Below are 23,558 nucleotides of genomic sequence, written 5' to 3'. Positions count from 1 at the left end.
TCTCCCCTTGCAGGGGCACGTGCTCTCTCTCTTAAATAGATAAATCTTTTTTAAAAAGTCTCTTAACTAGGAATCAAAACTTTTTTTTTATTTTTTTATTTTTAATAGATTTTATTTATCCTTTCATGAGACACACACACAGAGAGGCACAGAGACACAGGCAGAGGGAGAAGCAGGCTCCATGCACCAGGAGCCCAACGTGGGACTCCATCCCGGGTCTCCAGGATCACGCCCTGGGCTGAAGGCGGCGCTAAACCGCTGAGCCACCCCCGGGCTGCCCCAAACAATTTTTAATGATAAAACTAAAACTGAATTTTTCTTTTCAGTTGAGAAAATGGAAAACTAACTGTAAGACATGAAAGTACATTTGACATTCATCTACATTTAAAGAAAAAAAATCATTGTTTCTGAATTTTTAAGGGTGAGATTCATAAGCTGACAATGTATGGGAGAAAATCTGAGGAAAATGAGAGACCCTTAGAAAAATGTGTGCAGTAGATGGTTCTTGGTTGATGCTAAGTTACCCCAGGTCCTTGGATCTGTAGCTTTTAGCTTTAGGATGAGTACAATCCTAGAAATCTGTTTCACCAAACGGTTACACACCTAAATCACTTCAGATCCGAGCAGGTTGCCTGTTTTGGGAACTTTGTGGATATGATTCCTGCCATTCAGTAAAAAGCTAAAAATATGGTGTGTGCGGTAGGCCTAGACACTTAAAAGAGTTAACAGAGGTAAAGGCTTTTCAGTTAAGGTTCATTGTTTGCAAGCTGTGAAACCAACTCTGCCCACTTTAAAGAAGAAAGGAATTTCTTTGAAATGATCCAGGGGGAATGAACACGTAGGCCTCTGAAAGTGCCGACTCCAAACAAGGGTGGCTGCAGGATCTAAGACTCCTTCAGAGTCTGCCGTGGAATGAACCTGCCCCACCGCGCTCTCCCTTTGATATGTTGCTCACAGAAACAATGGATGGCCCAGCGCTCTTAGGTTCCACCAGGAGCCAGAAGCTCCACCTGGGCCAAGGAGGGTGAAAGGTACTGAAGGATGTTCCCATTGAGACTTAATGCAGAGGTAGACAGTGGATCCCCCGAGGAAATCGAGTTATGGTCACAAAAGAAGAGGAAAGAGATCCACGTGGGCAAAACAGATATTTTGTACAGCTCAAGATGTAGTTATTAATAGTGTAAGGGAAGACATTATTTGGTTTCAGGAATTGTCTTCGCTTTACCTTTCACATGGAGATGGTGGGTTGCCGTCTGAGAGTGATGAGTTGTTTTTGGTCAGGTTACAACATTTCCTGTAGAATCCACAGAGTATTGGGTATAGCCACCAAATGCAGGGTGTTTACTGAACATCTAATAAGTGACATAGAGAAGAAACTATATCATAGTCCCCAACCTCCTCGGTGTAGGCAGGTAAGACAAAAGCTACATACGTTAAAAAGGATGTAATACAAGACAGCGTAAGAAACACTCCAAATTATTATTATGAGCAGTACATTTTATAACAGTTTTATAGTGGAAAGGAAATATTTGGCAGGACAGGTTGGTTTTGGTTTTGTTTTTGAGGGAGAGGAGAATCTTAAGCAGGCCCAGCACCCACATGGAGCCCAGTGTGGGGTTTGATCTCGACCTTGAGATCATGACCTGAGTGGAAACCAAGAGTCAGACGCTTAACCAGCTGAGTCACTGAGGCGCCCCAGCAGGACAGGTTTTATGGAGAAGTCTTGAAAGATGAGCTGGATTCTGAAAAAATAAGAGACGATATTTGTGGGGTGCTCCAGAAAGCTCATTTATGCTAGGGGAGGAGGTGCCTCAAAGGGAGGTCAGTGGGAGATACGTGGACGCTAGTCTAACCGTTAGTTTCCAGGCTAGCTGTGTTTAAGTTCTCAGGCCCCAAGGGTTCGAGAAGTTGGACAGCCTCTCGTTCGCCGCACACACGTATTGAGCACCTACTGTGGTGGGTGCTAAAGGTACGGAGAATATGCAGTACAGAGCCTCTGCCCTCGTGAAGCGCGCTCTTCCACCGGGGATTGGATTCATCCTTCTGCCTGAAATGACCAAAAAAACTGTATGTGGTATATGAAACAACACTTTTTGAGATGGTGAGAGTCAGGCAGTGAGGGACAGTGCTGTCCGAGAGGAGGGACCCAGAGTGGCTCGTGCGACCGCCCCAGCTGGCCCCCGTGGGAGAGTGCAGGCCGGGAAGGGCGAGGGCGCCCGGCAGGGGTTGGCTGGCTCTCTGAGCTGTGGAGATGGGGCCGACAGTCTGGGGACACTGAGGCAGCCAGAGTTCACGTGGTGGTAGGAGAGAGGTGCACAGGGGGGACCTGAAATGCGTAGAGTCCCCCTCAGGGCCCCGCAGAGGCCTGCTTGGTACGTGCCCGTGAGGATGCCCCCCGTGGCCTGGAAAAGAGCCTCCTGGGATGATTGGAGAGAGTGGCGCTTGGTGCCCACGCAGGGCCGGCGTCGGGCGAGGCCTCGGTCAGACCGAAAGCTCGGGCGCTCGGGGCGTCGGGGGCTCACGCGGGGCTGCCTCGCGGGCAGAGCCCTGGCAAAGGCCTCGCCTCATCACAAATCTTAAAAGCAAGACCGAGAACGTCAGTGTTTCCCAGTCACTGAGCTGCGTTCGGAGGAGGAAAAGCTCAGGAGCACTGAGGGGAACACAAAGCGGCCCAGCCCGCAGACCGGTCGGGAAGTCCCGCGTGCCCGTGGCGCCCTGGGCCGCAGGCGGCGCCTAACCGCCGAGCCACCCAGGGATCCCCAGCGTCGACTCTGTTTCAATACAGTTGGAAAAAATCGTCAAGCGTTGCAAAAGGCAGGGAAGTCTGACCTGGAGGTCCGTTGAAACTGACGGGAAAGAACGTGCTAGAAGCAGCAAGCAGGAGCCTTAACACGCTCTTAGGACCCTTCCACGTGTTCAGAAGGGTAAAAACCCGTGCGGCAGATCCGAGGTGGGCCCAGTGCGCCCTGGGGACGGGGAAGGCACCTGCTGGACCAAACAGGCAGTAGGAAGCGCGGGAGCAGGGAGAAGCGGGGGTTTTGCTAAGACGGACTGACGGGGGCCAAGGAAGGCAGGCCCGGGCCTCGGGGGCCTGTGGGGCCTGGGAACCGAGCGGGGAGATGGGGGGAGATGAGGGGGTGGGGTGGGAGGGGGTCCCGGCAGGAGCTGGGAAGGGCTTGTGAGGCGAGAGCCAGACTGGCAGTCCCACTCGGGTCTGAGGGTGACCGGGAGGGACTCCGGGTTGGGGGAGAGAGACGTGAATGTTGGTTTTAGGAGACGTGAGCGCAGCTAGAGCTGGCTCGGGTCTGGAGACTGGGGGGGGGCCGGCAAGGCCAGGGGGATGCGGGCCTGGCCGGGGCGGGGGCCGTGCAGCCCGCAGAGGCCTTACCGCCGGGCACACCGTCTCCTGTCCTCTCCCCGCCAAAGTGGGGGTGCAGGCGCCCTTAGAGCTCTGTTTTCCGAGGGGGGAGACCCGCAGAGAGAGGTGAAGGGACCGGGCTCAGCGCGAGGAGAGGAGAAGCGGTAGGGCCCGGCGGTTAGAGCCCTGGGAGCAGTTAGAGCCCTGGGAGCGTGCCTTAAGCATGCACTTCCTGCCGGGCCCTGGTCCCCCCCAGGCTCCCCGAGAACCCCTCCTGCAGAGCCCCCCCACCGCGACCCTAACTGGGCTCCTAACTGGGTCAGGAACGCAGCGCAGATGGGTTTGAAACAGTCTCTCCTCAGATGCTCCCTGGGTGCCAGCCCCCCTCGCCGTTGGGGGGTGACGAGGACAGGCCGGGGCTGTGGGTCTGGTGGCGTCGGCCGGGGCGGCAGGTGGGCAGGCAGCTGGCCGGGACAGCGTGGGGGGAGTGAGCGCAAAGTGCGGGAGGACCCGAGCTGCGGCCACCCAGGGCGCCGTGAGGTGGCCCGGGGCGCGGGGAGGAGGCCCAGATGTCAGCCGAGGGAGCCCGGTGCACGCTGGGCGCCTGCTGGCTGAGCAGGAGCTGGAGGCGGAGGCCTCTCGAAAAGAGCACAAATAATCAGAATCGTGCCGCAGGTTAGGGCAGACCAAGCAGGAAGCTGTGTAGCCTCGGAATGAAAAATAAATTGCAGCGTTAGATGCCTGAGTTTGGAAATTGAGACTCCTGCCTCAGCCCTGAGTTAGGATCTGGATTATTATTTTTTTTAATTTTATTTATTTGAGAGAGGATGAGTGAGAGAGAGAGAGAGCGCGCGAAAGAGCGCATGAGTCAGGGGAGGGGCAGAGGCAGAGGAAGGAGCAGACTCTCCGCTGAGCAGGGAGCCCGATGCTGGACTCGATCTCAGGACCCCGGGGTCATGACCTGAGCCCAAGGCAGCCGCTTAACGGACTGGACCACCCAGGCGCCCCAGGCTCCAGATGATTATTTTCATCTTTGTTCTGTGGTGTCCAGAAGCCAACCACAGAACGTGTGTCCCATTCTACCCTTTCCAAGGAGCCGTATCCTCTGTTTGCAGTTGCTCTTCTCAGGCTTCCCTTCTTCCGATGAAATCTCGATTTCCACCTTATTTCAGCCCAATTAGCTCACGTACATTATTTCATCCTGTATGCCTTTATCCGTAGCCTCCCCAATGAAAATGTAATCTTTTGGACAAGGATTCGGTTTTATATTATTTTTTTCATCTTATGGTACCTTATATATAATAGTTTTCAGCAAGGCTCTGAGATTAAGAGATTGTTGTATGCACCAGAGACCTGTTAGTACTATTCTTGCCTGGACATTACCTTTAAATAAGACAAACTGAATTTTTGGGTTGCAGCTCAACCCATCAGCTACCTCAGTGACTTTGCAGCTAGTTGTTTTCATTGAGAATCGGCTATCTATAAACTGAAGTCTCCCAAGGATCTATGAGGGCGATCTGTTTCCTTCTCTAAGGTATTTCTCTAGGGCGCCCAGGTGGCTCAGTCGGTGAGGCGTCTGCCTTCGGCTCAGGTCATGATCCTGGGGTCCTGGGATTAGCCCCATGTTGGGCTCCCTCCTCCAGGAGGAACCTGCTTCTCCCAACCCCTCTGCCTGCCACTCCACCCGCTTATGTGACTCTCTTTCTCTCTCTCTTTCTCCATTAAATAACTAAATAAAATCTTTTCTAAAACTAAAATAAATAAAATATTTCTATCATAACTGAAAGTCCAATAAAGCCTCCAGCAACTTTCCAAAATTTTGTGGAACATAAAGATGTAGTTTAAGAATCGCAACAACAGGTAATTATTTCATCAATAATGTAAGTACTGTTAGATAAATCAATATCTAAGTTTTTAGGACTTAAAGAAAAATGGTTTGTTTGATCTCGTGATGTATTAGCTCATTTGAAGATATTGAAGTAAGATTTCCTCTACCCATTTGAATACTTGTTTTCACCAATTTACATTTAGTAGTTATATACAAGTTTATGATATTTTTAAATTGGGCTTTAAATAGGGAGCATATTTTTCTTGCCTCTAACTTGTGTAATGGTTTTTAAAGCTTTATAGTTTAGTAGATTTGTCTTGGAAACGTAATCTAGAAAGTGGTGATTATATTTTGCTTCTGTTTTTCTGTACCGCAGGGTTCCTTGGATCTCACCCAGAGTATTGAAGATGACCCCCTTCTGGATACCCACCATCTCCCACATCATTCATTACATGCTCATTTTAGACCCAGATTCCATCCTCTTCCTACGGTCATCATAGCAAATCTTCTCTTATTAATACATGTAAGTTGACTGGGATGAAGTAATCCATACAGAGGTGATGTTCTTAAATATATATACGCTCTTCAGAGGGCAGCTTGGCTACATCTGCAACATTTAAAATGTGCATCCTTTTTTACTTATCTTTCTACTTCAAAGAATTTATAGATATATTTGCATATGTGTAAGAATGTTTTAATCATGTTGTCTGTAATATCAAGATATTGCAACTATCACCATTCAGAGGACACTTTGTATGACCCATCCATATGAAGGAGCGCTCTGCAACATTTGAAAAAGAAACAGGGTGGACGTGTATATATTAATTAGACTAGCCTTCACACTTACATTGTTGAGTGTCTACAAACACAGATTTACGGCAGTGTGCACAGAACGTTCCTATTTGCACGTTTTAAAAGATAATTGAGAGGGCTGGTGTGCACGTATATTCCCATATATAAACAGAAAATTTCTAGAACCATTCGCAAGATCCTTTTAACACTAGTTGCTACTGAGGTGGAGGACTGAGGGCCTTGTAGAAGGCACCTGATATATTTTAGTATTTGCATTTTGTACTATTTGAAGGTTTTTTTTTTTTTTGAAGGTTTTTTTTAACCACATGCATATATTACTTTTTCAGTTATTAAAAAAAAGATGTAGATAAATCTATGTTGACACAGAAATTTATCAATTTATCTACACTTAGGAAGTAATGTTAAGCAGGGATATCAGGTTGCAGCAGAACAATAAGCAGTGTTGCCCCATATTTTAAGCAATGATAAAATTACAGATGTCTGGGGTTTTTGTTTTTGTTTTTTTCCTTGGGAAGAGAGCATGAATGGTGGGGAGGCAGGCAGAGAGAGAGGGAAAGAGAGACTCCTAAGCAGACTCCATGCTCAGCATGTAGCCCAAAACGGGGCTTGACCCCACAACCCTGAGACCATGACCTGAGCTGAAATCAAGAGTGGGATGCCCAATCGAGTAAGCCACCCTGGTGCCCCAAATATCTGGGGATTTTTAAAAACACATGTATTGCAACTAGTAGGTAACTAGTAGGTAATCACATAGACACAAAAAGAAACTCCTAGAGAGAAAAACAAAAAACCCTGTATGTGCAAATGGTCTTGTAGGCTTATTGATGGCTCTGCATCTAGTCTGTTAATTATCTCCATTTTGGTTGTTGAGATCTGAAGCACTAGAGGATGTGTTCTTTGCTACAATGTGAAAAATCAAGAGGGCATATTCTTAGCAATCCCAAGTGTTTATGAGGAGAATGAATGTGGCTCATTGACTTGTTCAGATGCTGTTCCAGTGACACACACTGTGTAGACTTGTACTCAGAGCTGAATACCCTGAGGAGAGAGGTGCATCCTTCTTCCCTGTGCAGATCTATTAAGTGTGGTGTGCTTCTGCTATGGCTTCCTGATCCCCAGATTAGCAACTGAAGCACTTCCTTCCTGGTGCCACCATGTGCAGATGTGGCCTCCTGGTCCCTGGATTGTGGCCTGTTTTTTTCTTCCTTTTTTTTATAACATACTCTTTAATTTGTGCAACACACTCTTTGTGTATATATTCCCCGAACATACACACACACAAACATGCACACATATCATTTTGAAAAACCTTTTTATATTAAACTGCTTGTCTATGATACTATGGGATTAATTGCCCTAATTTTAGGACTAAGAAAATCTTGTGTTAAAAAAAAAACAAGAAAAAATACCAGCATTACCCAGACACCAAAAGCAGATAAAGACACCACCAAAAAAGAGAGCTACAGGCCAATACCTCTGATGAACGTAGATGCAAAAATCCCCAACAAAATACTAGCAAACCAAATCCAACAATACATTATATCATTCACCACAATTGAGGGATTTATTCCTGGGTTGCAAGGATGGTCCAATATTTGCAAATCATGATACATCACATTAATTTTTTTAAAAGGATGAGAACCACATAATCATTTCAATAGATACAGAAAAAAAAACATTTGACAAAGTACAACATCCATTCATGATAAAAATCCTCAACAAAATCGGTTTAGAAGGAACATACCTCAACATAGTAGAGTCCATCTATGAAAAACCCACAGCTAACATCCTAAATGGGGAAAAAAACTAAGCTTCTTTACAGTCAAAAACGAGACAGGGATGTCCACTCTCACCACTTCTATTTAATGTAATACTAGCTAATACTAATGAAGTCTTAGCCTCAGCAGTCAGACAACAAAAAGAAATAAAAGGCATCCAGATTGGCAAGGAAGAAGTCAAACTTTTATTATTTGCACATGACATGATACTATATGTAGAAAACCTGAAAGACTCCACCAGAAAACTGCTAAAAGTGATAAACGAATTCAGTAGTCACAGGATACAAAATCAATGTGCAGAAATCTGTTGCATTTCTATACACCAATAGTGGAGCAGCAGAAAGAGAAATCAAGGAATCTATCCCATTTACAATTGCACCACAAACCATAAGATACCCAGGAATAAACCTAACCAAAGAGATGAAAAACTTATACTCTGAAAACTATAAAACACTGATGAGAAATTGAAAATGCCATGGAGAAATGGAGAGGCATTCCATGCTCATGGATTGGAAGAACAAATATTGTTAAAATGTCTGTACTACCCCAAACAATCTACATATTTAATGCAATCCCTATCAGAACACCCGCAGCATTTTTCACAGAGCTAGAACAAACAATCCTAAAATTTGTATGGAGCCACAAAAGACCCCCAAAGAGCCAGGGTAGCCTTGAAAAGGAAAAACAAAGTTGGAGGCATCACAACTCAGACTTCAAGTTCTATTACAAAGCTGTGGTGACCAAAACAGTATGGTACTGGCACAAAAATAGACACATAGATCAGTGGAACGGAATAGAGAGCCAAGAAATGAATTATATAATCAATTAATCTTTGACAAAACAGGAAAGAATATTCAATGGGGAAAAGACAGTCTCTTCAACACATGATGTTGGGAAAACTGGTCAGCTCTGCGCAAAAGAATGAAACTGGACCACTTTCTTACACCATACACAAAAATAGACTCAAAATGGATTAAAGACCTAAATGTGAGCCCAGAAACGATAGACCTCCTAGAAAAGAGCACAGACAATTTCTCTGACATCGACCATAGCAACACTTTTCTAGATATGTCTCCTGAGGCCAGAAACATAAAAGCAAAAACATATATATATATTGAGACTACATCAAAATAAAAAGCTTTTGGGGACGCCTGGGTGGCTCAGTGGTTGAGCATCTGCCTTCAGCTCAGGACGTGATCCCAGGATCCTGGGTTCGAGTCCCACATCAGACTCCCTGCAGGGAGCCTGCTTTTCCCTCTGCCTGTGTTTCTGCCTCTCTCTCTGTGTCTCTCATGAATAAATAAATAAAATCTTAAAAAAAAAAAAAAGCTTCTGCACAGCAAAGGAAATAATCAACAAAACTAAAAGACAACCTATGGGATGGAAGAAGATGTTTGTAAATGTGACATACCCAATTAAGGGTTAGTATACAAAATATAATAAGAACTTATACATCTCAAACACCCAAAAAACAAATAATCCAATCAAGAAATGGGCAGAGGACACAAACAGACATTTCTCCAAAGAAGACACACACACGGCCGGCCAACAGACAGGTGAAAAGATGCTCAACGTCACTGATCGTCTGGGATATGCAGATCAAAACCACAATGAGATACCACCTCACACCTGTCAGATTGGCTAAAATCAACAACACAAGAAAACAGCAGGTGTTGGAGAGGATGCGGAGAAAGGGAACCCTCTTACAACGTTGGTGGGAATGGGAACTGGTGCAGCCGCTCCGGAAAACTGGAGATTTCTCAAGAAGTTAAAAATAGAGCTGCCCTATGACCCAGCAGTTGCACTGCTGGGGATTTACCCAAAGAATACAAAAACACTAATTCAAAGGGATAACAAGCACCCCAATATTTATAGAAGCATTATCTGTAACTGCCAAATTATGGAAACTGCCCCAAAAAACTTCCTTATTGTAACAAGTAAAACATTACCAAAGCAAACAAAGATAAAATCCTATCTTCCCTTTTCGCTACTTTAGTCTTTCTCCCTGAGTTAATAAATGAATGTATCTTACTGCTTTTTTTTAAAAAATCATACAAATATATACCAAAAGACGGGCTGCCTGGGTAGCTCCGTTGGTTAAGTGACCAACTCTTGATCGCAGGTCAGGTCTTGATCTCAGGGTCCTGTGTTCAGCCTCGTGTTTGATGGGGCTCTGCGCTGAGCATGGAGACTACCTAAAATACACACAGATTAGCACATATGTAAGGATTTCTCCCATTTCTTTCACCCACCCCCAGGTGGATAATACAGTATTTATTACTCTGCAGTGGGGTTTCCCAAACCTGAGCATGTGACAGATTCCCTGGCAGGCTTGTTAAACTAGATTGTTTGGCGGATGCTCCCAGAGATTTTGATTCTGCTGGTTGGGGTGGGATCTGAGAATTTGCATTTTTGACGAGTCCCCTGTGATGCCGATTGTGCTGGTGTGTGCACCACACCTTGAACTACTACTCGACAACTTTTTTTTTTAAATCTCAACATACAGACATCCATCCAAATTAATACAGGGAAACTTAGTCAATTCTTTCATAGCTGAAAAACATTCTGCTGTAGGAGTAGATGTATCTTAATTTATGAAGCATCCTGCTGTGGATGAACACGCATCCTTGGGCACTTGCAGTTTTTTGCAAATACAGAGAATATTGCAGTAAATATTTGTAGCCATAGAACCCTCTGTCCTGATGGTTTTACTTCTGATGGGTCGAGTCCTTAGGACAGTAGTACTGTGTCAAGCTGCTTCCAAATTCTTTTTCCACATCTATTCCCAGACCAGTCAGCAATATATGAGAAAGTCCATTTGCCTCTATTTTGACACCGATCTCAAATTTTTGTCAATCTAATTGGATAGCTATTTTTGTTCTCTTAAAACTGAAACTAGAAGTAAAGCTTTTTAAACCCTGATTTTAATTACCTTTGATGCACTAAATTAACTGTTTTTACTCTTTTCAATAAAAGAGAAGTGGGAAAGAAATTGTGTAACATGAACTATTTGATGGGTTTGGGGGTAGCTTTTCTTTTTTTAAAGATTTTATTTATTTATTCATGAGAAACAGAGAGAGAGAGGCAGAGACACAGGCAGTGGGAGAAGCAAGCTCCATGTAGGGAACCCGATGCAGGACTCTAGGATCATGCCCTGGGCTGAAGGTGGCGCTAAACCGCTGAGCCACTGGGGCTGCCCGGGGGTAGCTTTTCTTATTTATGATTTGTTTCCAAAATTTCTGCAAATTTTTCTCCAAATTTTGTTTAAAACGTTTGTAAAATGGTTTTAAGAAGAAGTTGTTTTAAAATTCATTTATAGGGCAGCCCGCGTGGCTCAGCGGTTTAGCGCTGCCTTCGGCCCAGGGCATGATCCTGGAGACCCGGGACCGAGTCCCACGTCGGGCTCCCTGCATGGAGCCTGCTTCTCCCTCTGCCTGTGTCTCTGCCTCTCTCTCTCTCTCTCTCTCTCTCTGAGTCTCTCATGAATAAATAAATAAAATCTTTTTAAAATAAATAAAATAAAATTCATTTATAAAAATAGGATAGCAAAAGTCATAGATAGGAGTATGTGAGTATGTGCTGGGATGGTGATAATCATTTCTTAATTCCAATTATTGAATTTTAATCCGACTGCTTTCCTTTCCACAGGTTGTATTTGTCATTTTAGCATTTTTAACAGGTATACTTTGTTCTTACCCTAATCCAATTGAGGACAAGTGCCCAGGAAACTATACCAACCCACTGAAAGTTCAGACAGTCATAATCCTTGGGAAGGTTATCTTGTGGATCCTGCATTTCCTTCTTGAGCGCTACATCCAGTATCACCACAACAAAGTGAGAAACCGGGGCTACACCATGATCTACCTGTCGACCAGGCACCTGAAAGGACTCACGCTGCTGATCCACTCCACTGGTGAGTCTGGCTCAGCTTGTCTGTCTGTGGCTTGCTTGCGCGGCAGAAATTCCAGCAGAAAGCAAACGTGACGGTTGACTTTATAATCAAATATATGCTCTCAGTTTTGTGAGAATGATGTGTGTTGTGGCCACTAAAATTCGGATCACCTTAATGTCTTGAAGCTTTTTTAATAAATATATTTAGTCTTAATTTTCCGTTGACATCTGTGCTTGTGATCATAGGGGAGGGGAGGGAAAAGAATGTACCTCTATCCTTCTAGGTAGATTTTTGGCTGATAATAAAAGACACTGTAATAAAAGACAGTATCACAAGAGGAAAACGACCAGGAGTTTACTAGCCTGCGCACCTCCTGTGTGCATGGGAGAGAACCAAGAAGACTGAGCAACTCTCCAAAATGGGCCAAGTCACCACCTTAAACACCACCTCCAGTTAAAGAGTGGAGACGGTGGCGGGTGGGGAGGTTGGAGGAGTTTTGCGAGGCTGCCAGGAGAAGCACTGTCCACAGGGGTAAGATTGTTGTGCAGATTACTGCATTCTCAGTCGGTAATAGTTTCTAGAAATTTAAAGTCCTCCTTCTCTCCCCGGTACAGAGAGGGGGACATGCTTACAAAATGTAGTTTTCCCCCATCAATGTCTCTTACAAAAGAGATATTTTCACTTCTACTCAGCTTTCAGAGCTTCACCTGCTTAAAATAATCAGCTTAAAATAATCCTTTTGCGGAAAAAGCATATTTTGGGGTGGCATTGTCTGCCACCTGCCCCCCATCATTATGAACACGGGGTCCGTGTGATGTAGGAAAGACGTTAGGGTTCAGAGCTGACGGCTGAGAAAGAATTCTTGAGACATCTTTGGTGCAAAAAGGTGGTTTTATTAAAGCAGTGGGGGACAGGACCCATGGGCATTATGTACGTTCGGGTTGGAGGGGTTAGGGAGAGCGGAAGTCTCTGAAGAATCTTGGAAGCGGGGTTTCCAGGATCCTGAGGGGGCTGGCTATTGTTAGGAAAGGTCTTTTATTGGACACCTGGCTGGCTTAGCGGTTGAGCCTCTGCCTTCAGCTCAGGGCGTGACCCCAGGGTCCCAGGATCGAGTACCGCATCGGGCTCCCTGCATGGAGCCTGCTTCTTCCCCTGCCTGTGTCTCTGCCTCTCTCTCTGGGTCTCTCATGAATAAATAAGTAAAATCTTAAAAAAAAAAAAGAAGAAGAAGAAGAAGAAGAAAGGTCATTTATTGCTGTTTAGTAAAAACTCGGTCATGAGACCCTCAGATGCATATCAGCAGGCCACGTGCTTGGGGGACGGTAGCCAGCATCTGTCTTGGAGGCCAGAGCCTAAGGGAGTCTCCTAAGGAACCTTCCTGTTAAAGTCGCTTACAGGCCCCTGGGCGTCGGGCTAAGACTACCCGTCACCGCCAGCAAAGTATTAACATCGAGGCAGCTGCGTCCCTAGAGGGAGGTCACTCTGCCTGTGTCAAGGACTTGTCAATGGGCTGTAAGTAGTAAGGAAATTTAATCATTTTTCTTCCGTTTTGGTCCCCACATCACGCGTATCTCCCTGTGTCTAACGTGGACTCCCGTGCCCTTTCCACGGGAGCAGCCTGCTTCATCTCGAGAAGCTGCAGAGCTGCTGCTCTTTGGTACTTGTAGGGTAAGAGGACGTAATTGCTTCACTTTCATGAGATGCTGTATTTTTCTTGTGGTGACAGAGCCTGTTAGAAAATAAGGTGCATTATGCAAAATGGAAAACTTGAAAAACTTTATGAAGGCGAGATCAGAAAGTCCATATGGGACTTAGCTGCATTCGTGCCTCTTTTGTTCATCGTTGCAAACGTTTCCTTTATTTTTACTTTTGAAGATTTTGCTCATTTGAGGAAGAGTGAGTGAGAAAGAGCTCGAGCAGGGGCGCGGGGAGGGGGAGAAGCAGAGTCCCCTGATGAGCAGGGGGCCGCACGCAGGGCTGCGATCCAGGACCCCAGGATCCTGAGCTGAGCCCGCGGCAGGCAGACATGTAACTGACCGAGCCCCCCGAGGTGTCCCTGTTGTCACAGACATTTTACAGGCTGGATGGAATTACATTGAGCTTCTTCGGGTATTTTTGCCGTGGTGCTAGAAATCTCTACCTTTTTAAAAGACCCTCTTTTTTGGTTTGAGTCCAGAATAAACAGACGTTTTGAAACCAGATTGGAAATCAAAATTAATCCCCCCCCCCCCAGAAAAACGGCTCTACAGAATTTAATGTTTATTTTTCTCTGTGCGCTGTTAATACATCTGCTTGGGGCAGGCTGCTCGAGGCCGGGCGCTGTCAGTGGGGGCCGCGGGGTCGGCTGCAGCAGAGGAGGGAGCATCTTGGAGCCTGGCTCCCCTTCCCCGCCCCGGGGGAGCTCGACTAGGCCACGGCCAGCAGGTGCCGCTGGAACCTTTCCTCCCACAAAGGGCACAGCAGAAACGCCTTTTTACCTTAAAGGCCTCGATGCCTTGTGAGCGGGGAAGCTGGGTGTCGGGCCGCCCTGGAGCTGGGGTCCCCGAGGCCCGAGGTCTAGCTCCCGGGACCCCTCGTGTCACCGAGCAACTGGACTCCGACTTCAGCCCCAGATGGTGTCACGTTCATGTCGCTCAGACCAGGACCCGGGGAATCAGGGACCTGGGGCCATGCGCCCCGAGCTTCCACTCGCCCGGGGTCTGGGCCTCGCATCTGAGAGTCGCGGGGCCTGGGCGCCTGGCACCGTCGTGGCTGCGGCTGGGGCGGTGTCCTGGGGTGACCAGCCCCGTCCTGATGCCCACCCGCTGTGGGGGGGTCACACTGTGTCCACACCCGCGGTGGCCGCCAGCAGCTGGCTGTGGCCTGGTTCTGCTGTGGGGCTGTCGTGGACGCCGCCTCCTCCAGGCGGCCCCCGGGCCCTTGCAGCCATGGCCAGGTTCCAGGCAGCCCCCCAGGCCCTCGCAGCTATGACCCAGTTCACTGTCGGCCCTTCGTGGACGCCGCCTCCTCCAGGCAGTCCCCCCGGCCCTCGCAGCCACAGCCCCGCCAGCCGCCCCACTCGGGCCCTTCCTTTCCTCCTGTGCCGCTGCCCCCAAGTCCGAGGAAGGAGGCCAGGGGTCCTCGGAAGCCGCGGGGCCCTCGGGGTTGGGGCGGGGCCGGGAGCCCGCGGGGCAGACCTGAGCCAGGCCACCCGGTGACGCCGCCCTGCGGACCCGAGGTTGGGCGCAGGCGGGCCCAGGTTCCAGGGGTGCGGCAGGGGCGGGGGGGTGTGGACCGGGGTTCCCAGGGACACCGCACCCGACACTGTCCATGCGCCGGGGCCGCGGTCCCTGGCCGCCAGGCCGTCGTCAATTATTTTATAAAACAGAAAATAGTAACAATCATTTCTTTAAGAAAATCCGGCGTCTTATGTGATTGTCTCGTGGGGCATCGTCAGCTGCGGGCCGTGTGGGCTTCGTCCTCAAGGAGCAGCCTTGGCTGATTGCGCTGGGGGGGCTCGGCATGTGGGGGGGCGTGCACCTGCCGTGGGCTCCGCGGAGGGGCTGGGGAGTGTGCACCTGCCGCGGGCTCACGTGGGGGACGTGCACCTGCCGCGGGCTCATGTGGGGTGGGGCGTGCACCTGCCGCGGGCTCACGTGGGGTGGGGCGTGCACCTGCCGCGGGCTCACATGGGGTGGGGCGTGCACCTGCCGCGGGCTCATGTGGGGGGGGCGTGCACCTGCTGTGGGCTCCGCTGGGCGGGGGGGCGTGCACCTGTGGGCCGCCGCTGACCGCGCGCCCTCTCCGCTCTCGTCCGCAGGCAGCACGGCTCTCCTCCTGGTGCTGAGCGTGCAGCACTCCTTCCCCGCGCCCGCCCGGCTGTATCTTTACCTCGTCCTGGCCATCCTGGCCCTGGAACTGCTCTGTTCCCTGACCTGTCTGCTCATCTACACAGGTGAGAATCACAAAATACCAGTGAGTCGTTTCTGAATTTGTGTCAACAAATTTTTGTCAAGTGACGCCTTGTATCCGAAAAGTAAACACAACAAAAATGAAAAGATCCACAAACGTTTGGTTTATCAAAGGCAACTGAGATGTAAGCCTGGCACTTAAATTTGAAATGACGAAATACAGATTAAGTAAATAAAGAATGCATGCAAACTGCATTTAGCCCAGACTTGCTCTAAGACAAACCATTTAGGAACTTATTTTCTAAATTTAGGGCTGTCTGAGGGCCAGTCTGTTCGTCTCTCTCTGACTCTGTCTCAACTCTGTGATAAAAATTTTTTTTAAGATTTTGTTTTGTTTTGTTTTAAATTCACGAGAGACACAGAGGGGGCTGGAGGGGCAGAGACCCAGGTAGAGGGAGAAGCAGGCTCCGTACAGGGAGCCTGACGTGGGACTCAATCCCGGGTTTTCAGGATCACTCCCTGGGCTGAAGGCAGTGCTAAACCGCTGAGCCACCCAGGCTGCCCCATAAAATTTTTTTTAAGGTTTATTTATTTGAGAGAGAGAATGGGAGGGGTAGAGGGAGAAGCAGACCCCCTGCTGAGCCCAGAGCCCAGTGTGGGCCTATCCCAGGGCCCTGGGGTCATCACCTGAGCCACCCAGGCACCCCAGTGGTAAGATTCTAGTAAGCTTTACTGGGGCTCCTGAGTGGCTCAGTTGGTTAAGTGGCCAGCTTTTCATTTCAGCTCAGGTTCTGATCTCAGAGTCCTGGATGAGCCCCTATCGGGGTCCACGCTCAGCTCAGCAGGGAGTGGGCTTGAAGATTCTTTCTCCCTCTTCCTCTGCCCTTCCCCCTGCACACACTAAGATAAATAATCTTTAAAAAAATAATAAAGTAAGCTTTAGATATGTAAACATGAAAAATAGATGGAGGGATACTTTTGACAGAAAAGAATTCAAGCCCTGGAAAAATCTAGATTTCATTCCTGCTGCAATATTGGCATATAGTCAGTCTGTCCAAAATACTAGCTAATTTTTTGCCGCTGCATAACAGTTATTTTGTGACAATAAAATATCTCCTCTATGCATTTTAAAAGAGAGTCATTTCTCTACTTATGAAAGACAAAGTCCTGTGGATCTCAACTCATGTTTCATTTTACTGATTTTTTTTTTTTTTTTGGTGCATCTCCTTAGGCCTATAGAAGAGCATTTAGTTTTTTTTTGTTTTGTTTTGTTTTTTAATTTATTTATGATAGTCACACAGAGAGAGAGAGACAGAGACAGAGACATAGGCAGAGGGAGAAGCAGGCTCCATGCACCGGGAGCCCGATGTGGGATTCAATCCTGGGTCTCCAGGATCGCACCCTGGGCCAAAGGCAGGCGCTAAACCGCTGAGCCACCCAGGGATCCCTAGAAGAGCATTTAGAATATGAATGGGGTAACTAGTTTATAAATGTGAATGTCACATTATTGATTGACCTTTATAAACTTTTCTGTAGTTATTAGCTAACAATGAGCCAAATTATGGAGATTGCATTCTGTACCTCACTTAAAAAAAATGTATATCACCCACTAAACTTCCTAGAAAAGAATGAGACTTTGGGTTGTTTTTTTTTTTTAAGATTTATTTATTTTTAAGATTTTATTTATTTATTCATGAGAGACACAGAGACAGAGAGAGAGAGAGACAGAGAGACACAGGCAGAGGGAGAAGCAGGCTCCATGCAGGGAGCCCGACGTGGGCCTCGATCCTGGGTCTCCAGGATCACGTCCTGGGCCGAAGGCTGCGCTAAACCACTGAGCCACCTGGGCTGCCGAGACTTTAGTTTTAAAGGTTAATTTTTCTGCATATAAGAAATAGCTTGCTACCATGTGACAAACGAATATTAAATTACTTTGTTGATTGAGATCAGTTCCATTCTACAACACTTCTGTCAAATGCTGTAAATGAGATAGTTTAGCTCTGAATATAGCATTCACTTACCATGTTATTTTACGGTAGCTCTACTACATTTATTTATTTGTTTGTTTGTTTGTTTAGGATTTATTTATTTATGATAGACATGGAGAGAGAGAGGCAGAGACACAGGCAGAGGGAGAAGCAGGCTCCATGCACCGGGAGCCCGACATGGGACTTGACCCCGGGACTCCAGGATCGCGCCCTGGGCCAAGGGCAGGCGCTAAACCACTGAGCCACCCAGGGATCCCCTACTTTTATTTATTAGAAAGGGTGCAAGCCTTCTGGTAGTGAGGTATTTTCTATAGTACCTATCGAATGCTCTATGACGTAGCAGGACTTAGGAACATTCCAAAGACGGTGTGAGTAAGGGGAAATTGGGGCACCTGGGTGGCTCAGTCAGTTAAGAATTTGCCTTGGGCTCAGGGCAAGATCCCAGGGTCTAAGATCAAACCCCCATCGTGCTCCCTGCTCAGTGCAGAGCCTGCTTCTCCATCTCTGTTTGCTGCTCCCCCTACTTATGCTTGTTCTCTGTGTGTGTGTGTGTCAAAGAAATAGTCTTTTAAAAAAATTGCTTTATTCTATATGCGAAGACTTAGTAACATATTTCATTAATATTAAAATTTATATCTGAATAAAAACACCATTAAATCTTAAGTGAATATGTTTCCCTACTGTAAGAAAACCTGATAATTGCTAATTCCGACTTTCAAAATACATGGACGGTTTACATAGGAAGGGTTTATAATATAATTTATAAACTTAGGGTTGCCGCAAATATTGAATTTCTTTGGAAGATCGAAGTATGTCTGTTTTACCTCCACATCCTTAAGAGTAGGCTTAACTTTTTAAATTCTATAATGTTCCTTTAAATGTATTGCGGTTTTGACAGGAGAGATTTAGGGAGTAGCTTCTAGAGACAAATGTTGCTTTTGTTCAGTGTCGTAGAAAATCTAAGCTTGGGCCCCAATGTATGGACTTTTCATGTTTCTCCATACTGAAATGATTTGAAAAGATAATGAGTTTTGATAACATTGAAAGTGATTCTTTAGGACATGATTCTTTGATATACTAATTATAACCTGACCTTGACTAGCGTATTTGCATTTTAAGTAGTTAACCTCTAGAAAACAAGATGGACCCTTCTTGTTGGGCACTAATTTGCTTTACTACCTCTACAGGGGAAAACTAGGAAAATAAAACTTGAAACAGTTTTGACCTACTAAATTCGATTAGCTCTGTTCATTTAAAAGTAAGCCAAAGGGATGCCTGGGTGGCTCAGTCAGTTGGGTGTCTGCCTGTCTGCCAAGGCCCTGGGTCTAGCCCATGGGCTCGCTGCTCATGGGGGGGGGCACTTCTCCCTCTGCCCCTCCTCCAACTCCCTCTCCCTCTCCCCACCCTCTGAAATGGATAAGTAAAATCTCTAAAAAAAAAAAAAAAAAAGGGGGGGTAAATAAAAGATGATGCAATTAATGCCACCCAGTTATCAGCCTTCCAGCAGCCGGTACAACTGCTCTGAAGCTGTGAGAGATTCGGGCTAGAATGGAAGCAGTGACCAAGCGCACCTGCCCTTTTCCGTGTTTTGACGTCCTAGCATGCCTGCTTTCCTTGGCTTACGATGGAAAGAGTGCTTTGAATTGGTGATATTGCCTGACTTTTGATCGAGAAAATGCTGAATGTGTTCAATCGAATCTATTTTAAAGGCCACAGAGGCCTTTTTATTTTGTCAGACTGTGATGCGTCTCTTAGTTCTGTCCCCTGGCTTGCACCTGAATGCCGTAGAGCTGTTATTTCCTGTCCCCCACTTCAAGAAGCTTACGCGTGTTCCAGGCTTCTTCCTTTGTTCAGGAATTCTGATGCGAAGGAGGCCATTTGAGAGAGCCAGCTAGGATGTGAACAGGAAAACTCCCATTCACCGGCGGCCGTCACGAGTCGGTTGATTCTCGGCCTTCATCTTCCCCAGATGGCATCTGACACGACTGACCTCCTGGAAACGTACCCCTCTTGCTCTGGGCCTCGGGCTTTCCCGGTTTCCTGCCTGCCCCCCCAGGGGCCCCATAGCCGCCTTCGCTCCGGGCCCTCCCTGACCCGCTGGAGGGAGCCCCAGGCCTCCGTCCATCTCCCCTAACCCCGGAGCCGTAGCACCTCAAGTGTGTCTGGGCCACGGGAAGCCACGAGGAGCTCCTCGTCTCCAACATCCCTGCCGTACCCGGAAGGCAAGGGCATCTCAGCAGGGTGCACACCACGTCTCTTGGCATCATACGGCATCATACGGCCTGCTTCTTCCCGGTCCTTCCTAACGGGCCCTGCACAAATCTCCCAAATTTCTCACTTTTAACCTCTTCTTAAACTTCTTGAGCCTAGGAGTCAGCTGAGCGTGCACATTAGAATCATAGGTGAGCCTGGCCGTGCCACACAAGGTGCGTATCATGTGACTCAGCCATTGCACTCCTGCGTATAAACCCAAGACAACCGGAAACGTCCGCATCTCCACAAAACCATACAGTTGTTCAAAGAAGTGTCCATAATGGCCCAAAGTGGAAACGGTCTAGTGTTAGGATATATTAGGGCTAGATCAGCACAACGTGCTGGGTCCATACGGTAGAATGTTATCCGGTCCTCGAAAGGAGCGGGTACCCGGAGTGACGTGCTGCTGTGTGCCCAACACGCATGGCCCTTGGAGACGGGCGCTGCGGGCGAGCAGCCCTCACGAGGACTGTGTGAAACACCCAGAACGGGCAGCGTGGGGACAGGAGGTAAGACGGGGGTTGCCTGGAGCCAGGGCGCAGGGGGCAGATGGGGAAGGACGGCCAGTGGGTGCCGGCTCGCTTCCTGGAGCGAAGAAGATGCTCTGAAAGTGGCTGGAGGTGGTTGCACAACCCGATCCTACGCTGAACCACGGCACTTGCGCTTTACATGGACGAATGCGGGACACGTATCACCCGGAAAGCTGATGTGCAAAAGGGAAGAACGGCATGTGGAGCTTTGAACACCTGTGCAGCGGGGATCGGCCCGGCCCCTCGGCCCCCGCGTGGCACACACTCGCTCACTCATGCCGTACGGACAGTGGCCACGGTGGCGCTGGGCTGGCAGTCGCCACCGCAGCCCTGGCCTCCTGTCCCCATGGAGCCTCCTCTCCGGAGATGGCTCGTCCCAGCAGGTGCCAGAGTCCTCACCCAGGCGGGGCAGGGCCCGGGCCATGGACGGCTATCCCGACGCACGGTCTGTGGGCGCACCTGCCGGTCGGGTGCCCCGGGATCCCGGAGGCCGCATGTCCAGGGTCCCGAGGCCGCACATCCAGGGTCCCGAGGCCTCTCCTCCAGAGCTGTATCCCTCTGGCTGTATCCTCCCGGGACCTTCGCCTGTGCAAGCACATCCTGGCCTCTCCCATCACATCAGGGCCCCACCCTTGTCACTTCTTGTGACACTAGTTACCTCACTAAAGGCCCTGGTCCCAGTCAGTCACATTGGGGGCGAGGGCTGGCACGTGTCACTTTGGGGGAGCGCGGTTCGGTCCGTTGCATCATGTATCCCCACAAACCGCCCAGCTCGTCGGTGGCCTCTGAACGGCCGCACCGGGGTCCTCTGTGGGTTGTCAGCTTCCTGGTGCGGGGCCTTGACGGCGCTTTCCTGGTTCTCCTCCTACCACTGTGGAGATTGATTTTCATTCCCTTTTATTTATTTATTTTAAAGATTTATTTATTCATGATAGACATAGAGGCAGAGAAACAGGAGGGAGAAGCAGGCTCCATGCCAGGAGCCCGACACAGGACTCGATCCCGGGACTCCAGGATCGCGCCCTGGGCCAAAGGCAGGCGCCAAACCGCTGAGCCACCCAGGGATCCCCCTTCATTCCCTTTTAGATGGTTCCCCACCTCTTTATTACTGGTGGGTTTCTGCGTCCCCTCGTCCTTTCTCATTCTGCTACTAAAAATGACCATCTGCGCCCTCGTGGGCAGCCCCCAGGTGAGCAGAGCCACCCTAAGCTTTATGTTCACCTCCTAAGTGATACTTTCCATCCAAGTGTTCAGGCCACCAGCAAGACAGAAGTGACCGGAACACCTTTCTCTTCTTCCAAACCTTCCACCATCCTGTCCATCCTCCCCATCTCAGCCAGCCGTGCCAGCCCCACCTCTTGCTAACTCAGACCTTTTTGCCGTCCCAGGCTCTTCCTTCCACCCTATATCTTCCATCAGTTGGCCTGCCTCCCCATCCATCTCCTCTCCTCTGTCCCTGCCACGGCCATGCTCATCACATCCCGCGGGGTTGAGTCCAGTAGGCACACTACTCGCCTCCCTTTCTCTGTCTTCTTAATCCGTATTCCTTCTCTTCAGTGTAATTCATAGGTAACTCTTGATCGTGAACAACTTACCTGTTCAGAGTTTTCTAAACGTCTAGGGAGGAAAAATCTGAAATAAAAGACTTTCCGTGAGCTGGCCCTACTCATCCCTGCCCTTGGTGGTGAGGGGTGGTGAGCTCCTTTCAGTGACTCCCATTTACTCTCGGGACTAAACCTCAGTGCTTCGGCGTGGCACCAGTCCCTCAGGTCTTCCCTGCCTACCTTTCCACCCTATGCACAGACACACACCTTCTCAAGGTCCTAAGTATTTGCTCAGGCTCTTCTCACACTAAAAACACCCTTCCTCTCTACCTCCCTAGTCTGTGCGGTTAGTTCTCACGTTTCCCTCAAGGCTGGACTCAAGCCCTACCATCCTCCTCCTCCATGACCTGCCCTCCCTTCTCACTCCTGCTGAGTTAAGGGGCTGCTTTCCAAGATGTCACAGCTCCTTGTACAAGCTTTGATTTTGGTTCTTTTCATACTGTCTTGAATTGTAGACGTATCATCTGTATTTTACCCTGGACTAGTCGCTCTTTTTATAGGGTAGTGTCAACATTGGAGGTTTCAAAGTCCTGATTCCTGGATTAGAATCTTGGCTACTGGGATGCCTGGGTGGCTCAGCAGCTGCATCTGCCTTTGGCTCAGGGCATGACCCTGGGGTCCAGGGTCGAGTTCCATATTGGGCTCCTTGCAGGGAGCCTGTTTCTCCCTCTGCCTGTGTGTCTCATGGATGAGTAAATAAAATCAAGAAAGAAAGAGAGAAAGAGAGAGAGAGAGAAAGAGAGAAAGAGAAAGAGAAAGAAGGGAGGGAGGGAGGAAGGAAAAAAAGAAAGAGAGAAAGAAAAAGAAAGAAAGGAAAAAAAGAAAAAAAAGAAATGTGGCTACTTACTTAACTTTCCTGGGCTTCATTTTATTTTATAAAGCCGGAGCGATAAGGGCATCCACTTCAGGGGGTAGTTCTGAGAACTGAATGAGGCAATCCATGCACAATAGTTCACCTGTGCCTTCTGTGTTTTAAATTCACCCAAAAAAATTCATAGCTGTTATTATCAACAACAATGATACTGTCCGGATTCCCACTGTTTAGTACAGGCCTGGCACATAGACTTTCAAAGGTTTGAGTAAATCCATAAACAAACCTGTGTATTCACCTTATGAAGCATTTTTGTCCATATTAACTTACTTGAAAAGCATGGCCAATTAATGTAATTTGAATAAACGGGAGCAAAAAAATGTTTTTCGTGATTAGATAACCTGACAATGATGACTTTATTATTTTAGTGAAAATTCGAAAATTTAATAAAGCCAAACCACAGCCGGATGTACTTGAAGAGGAAAAAATCTATGCTTACCCCAGCAATATCACCTCGGAGACTGGATTCAGGTAAGCGTTGAGTGGGGGGGGGAATGAAAGACTAGAAAAAAAGAATTGTAGGGCTCCCCACCCCACCCCCGGAAATCTAGAAAACATTCCACTGCTCGTTTATAGTTGTGCAGATGTGCCTTTCGAATTCAGTTTGACTTGCTTACTCCCATTCAGCTGTGATAAAAGTCTAACGAAAGGATCTCATTTTGGAGTATTTCCCTTGGCTTACGACGTCAAGGAGAAGGTCCCAAATACAGCGAGTGCTCTGCAAGCTGGGAGGGACCCCTTTGCAGAGACTAC

At 48.0% G+C, this 23,558-nt stretch overlaps 1 protein-coding gene and 1 long non-coding RNA gene across 4 annotated transcripts in view; one reads left to right on the top strand and one right to left on the bottom strand.

The window, feature by feature from the left end:
• Positions 1 to 23,558, top strand: part of TMEM192 (transmembrane protein 192) — a 30,836-nt gene that overhangs the window by 1,168 nt on the left and 6,110 nt on the right. The window contains exons 1-5 of one of the 2 annotated variants that reach the window (XM_072773832.1): positions 3,657 to 3,810; positions 5,563 to 5,709; positions 11,426 to 11,690; positions 15,469 to 15,603; positions 23,174 to 23,276. In XM_072773832.1, coding sequence (XP_072629933.1) covers positions 3,721 to 3,810; positions 5,563 to 5,709; positions 11,426 to 11,690; positions 15,469 to 15,603; positions 23,174 to 23,276 — 740 coding nt within the window. In that variant the 5' untranslated portion in view covers positions 3,657 to 3,720. Of the gene's footprint in view, positions 1 to 3,656; positions 3,811 to 5,562; positions 5,710 to 11,425; positions 11,691 to 15,468; positions 15,604 to 23,173; positions 23,277 to 23,558 lie in introns of those variants that run through there. The other variant, XM_072773833.1, reaches the window with a different exon arrangement.
• On the bottom strand, positions 1,232 to 3,568 carry LOC140603184 (uncharacterized). Of its 2 annotated transcripts, none has more exons than XR_012006240.1 (4): positions 3,389 to 3,568; positions 2,377 to 2,985; positions 1,854 to 2,043; positions 1,232 to 1,742 (listed from the first exon to the last, which is right to left on the bottom strand). It is a non-coding gene; the product is annotated as an uncharacterized lncRNA (long non-coding RNA). The 2 variants fall into 2 exon arrangements; XR_012006241.1 differs by having other exon boundaries at positions 1,237 to 1,742; positions 1,854 to 2,047; positions 2,830 to 2,985; positions 3,389 to 3,555.

The sequence above is a fragment of the Canis lupus genome, chromosome 13, assembly GCF_048164855.1.
Source record: "Canis lupus baileyi chromosome 13, mCanLup2.hap1, whole genome shotgun sequence".
NCBI lineage: Eukaryota > Metazoa > Chordata > Mammalia > Carnivora > Canidae > Canis > Canis lupus.
The sequence above is the reverse complement of the archived record's forward strand: the minus strand, read 5'-3'. Positions and strand labels throughout refer to the sequence as shown.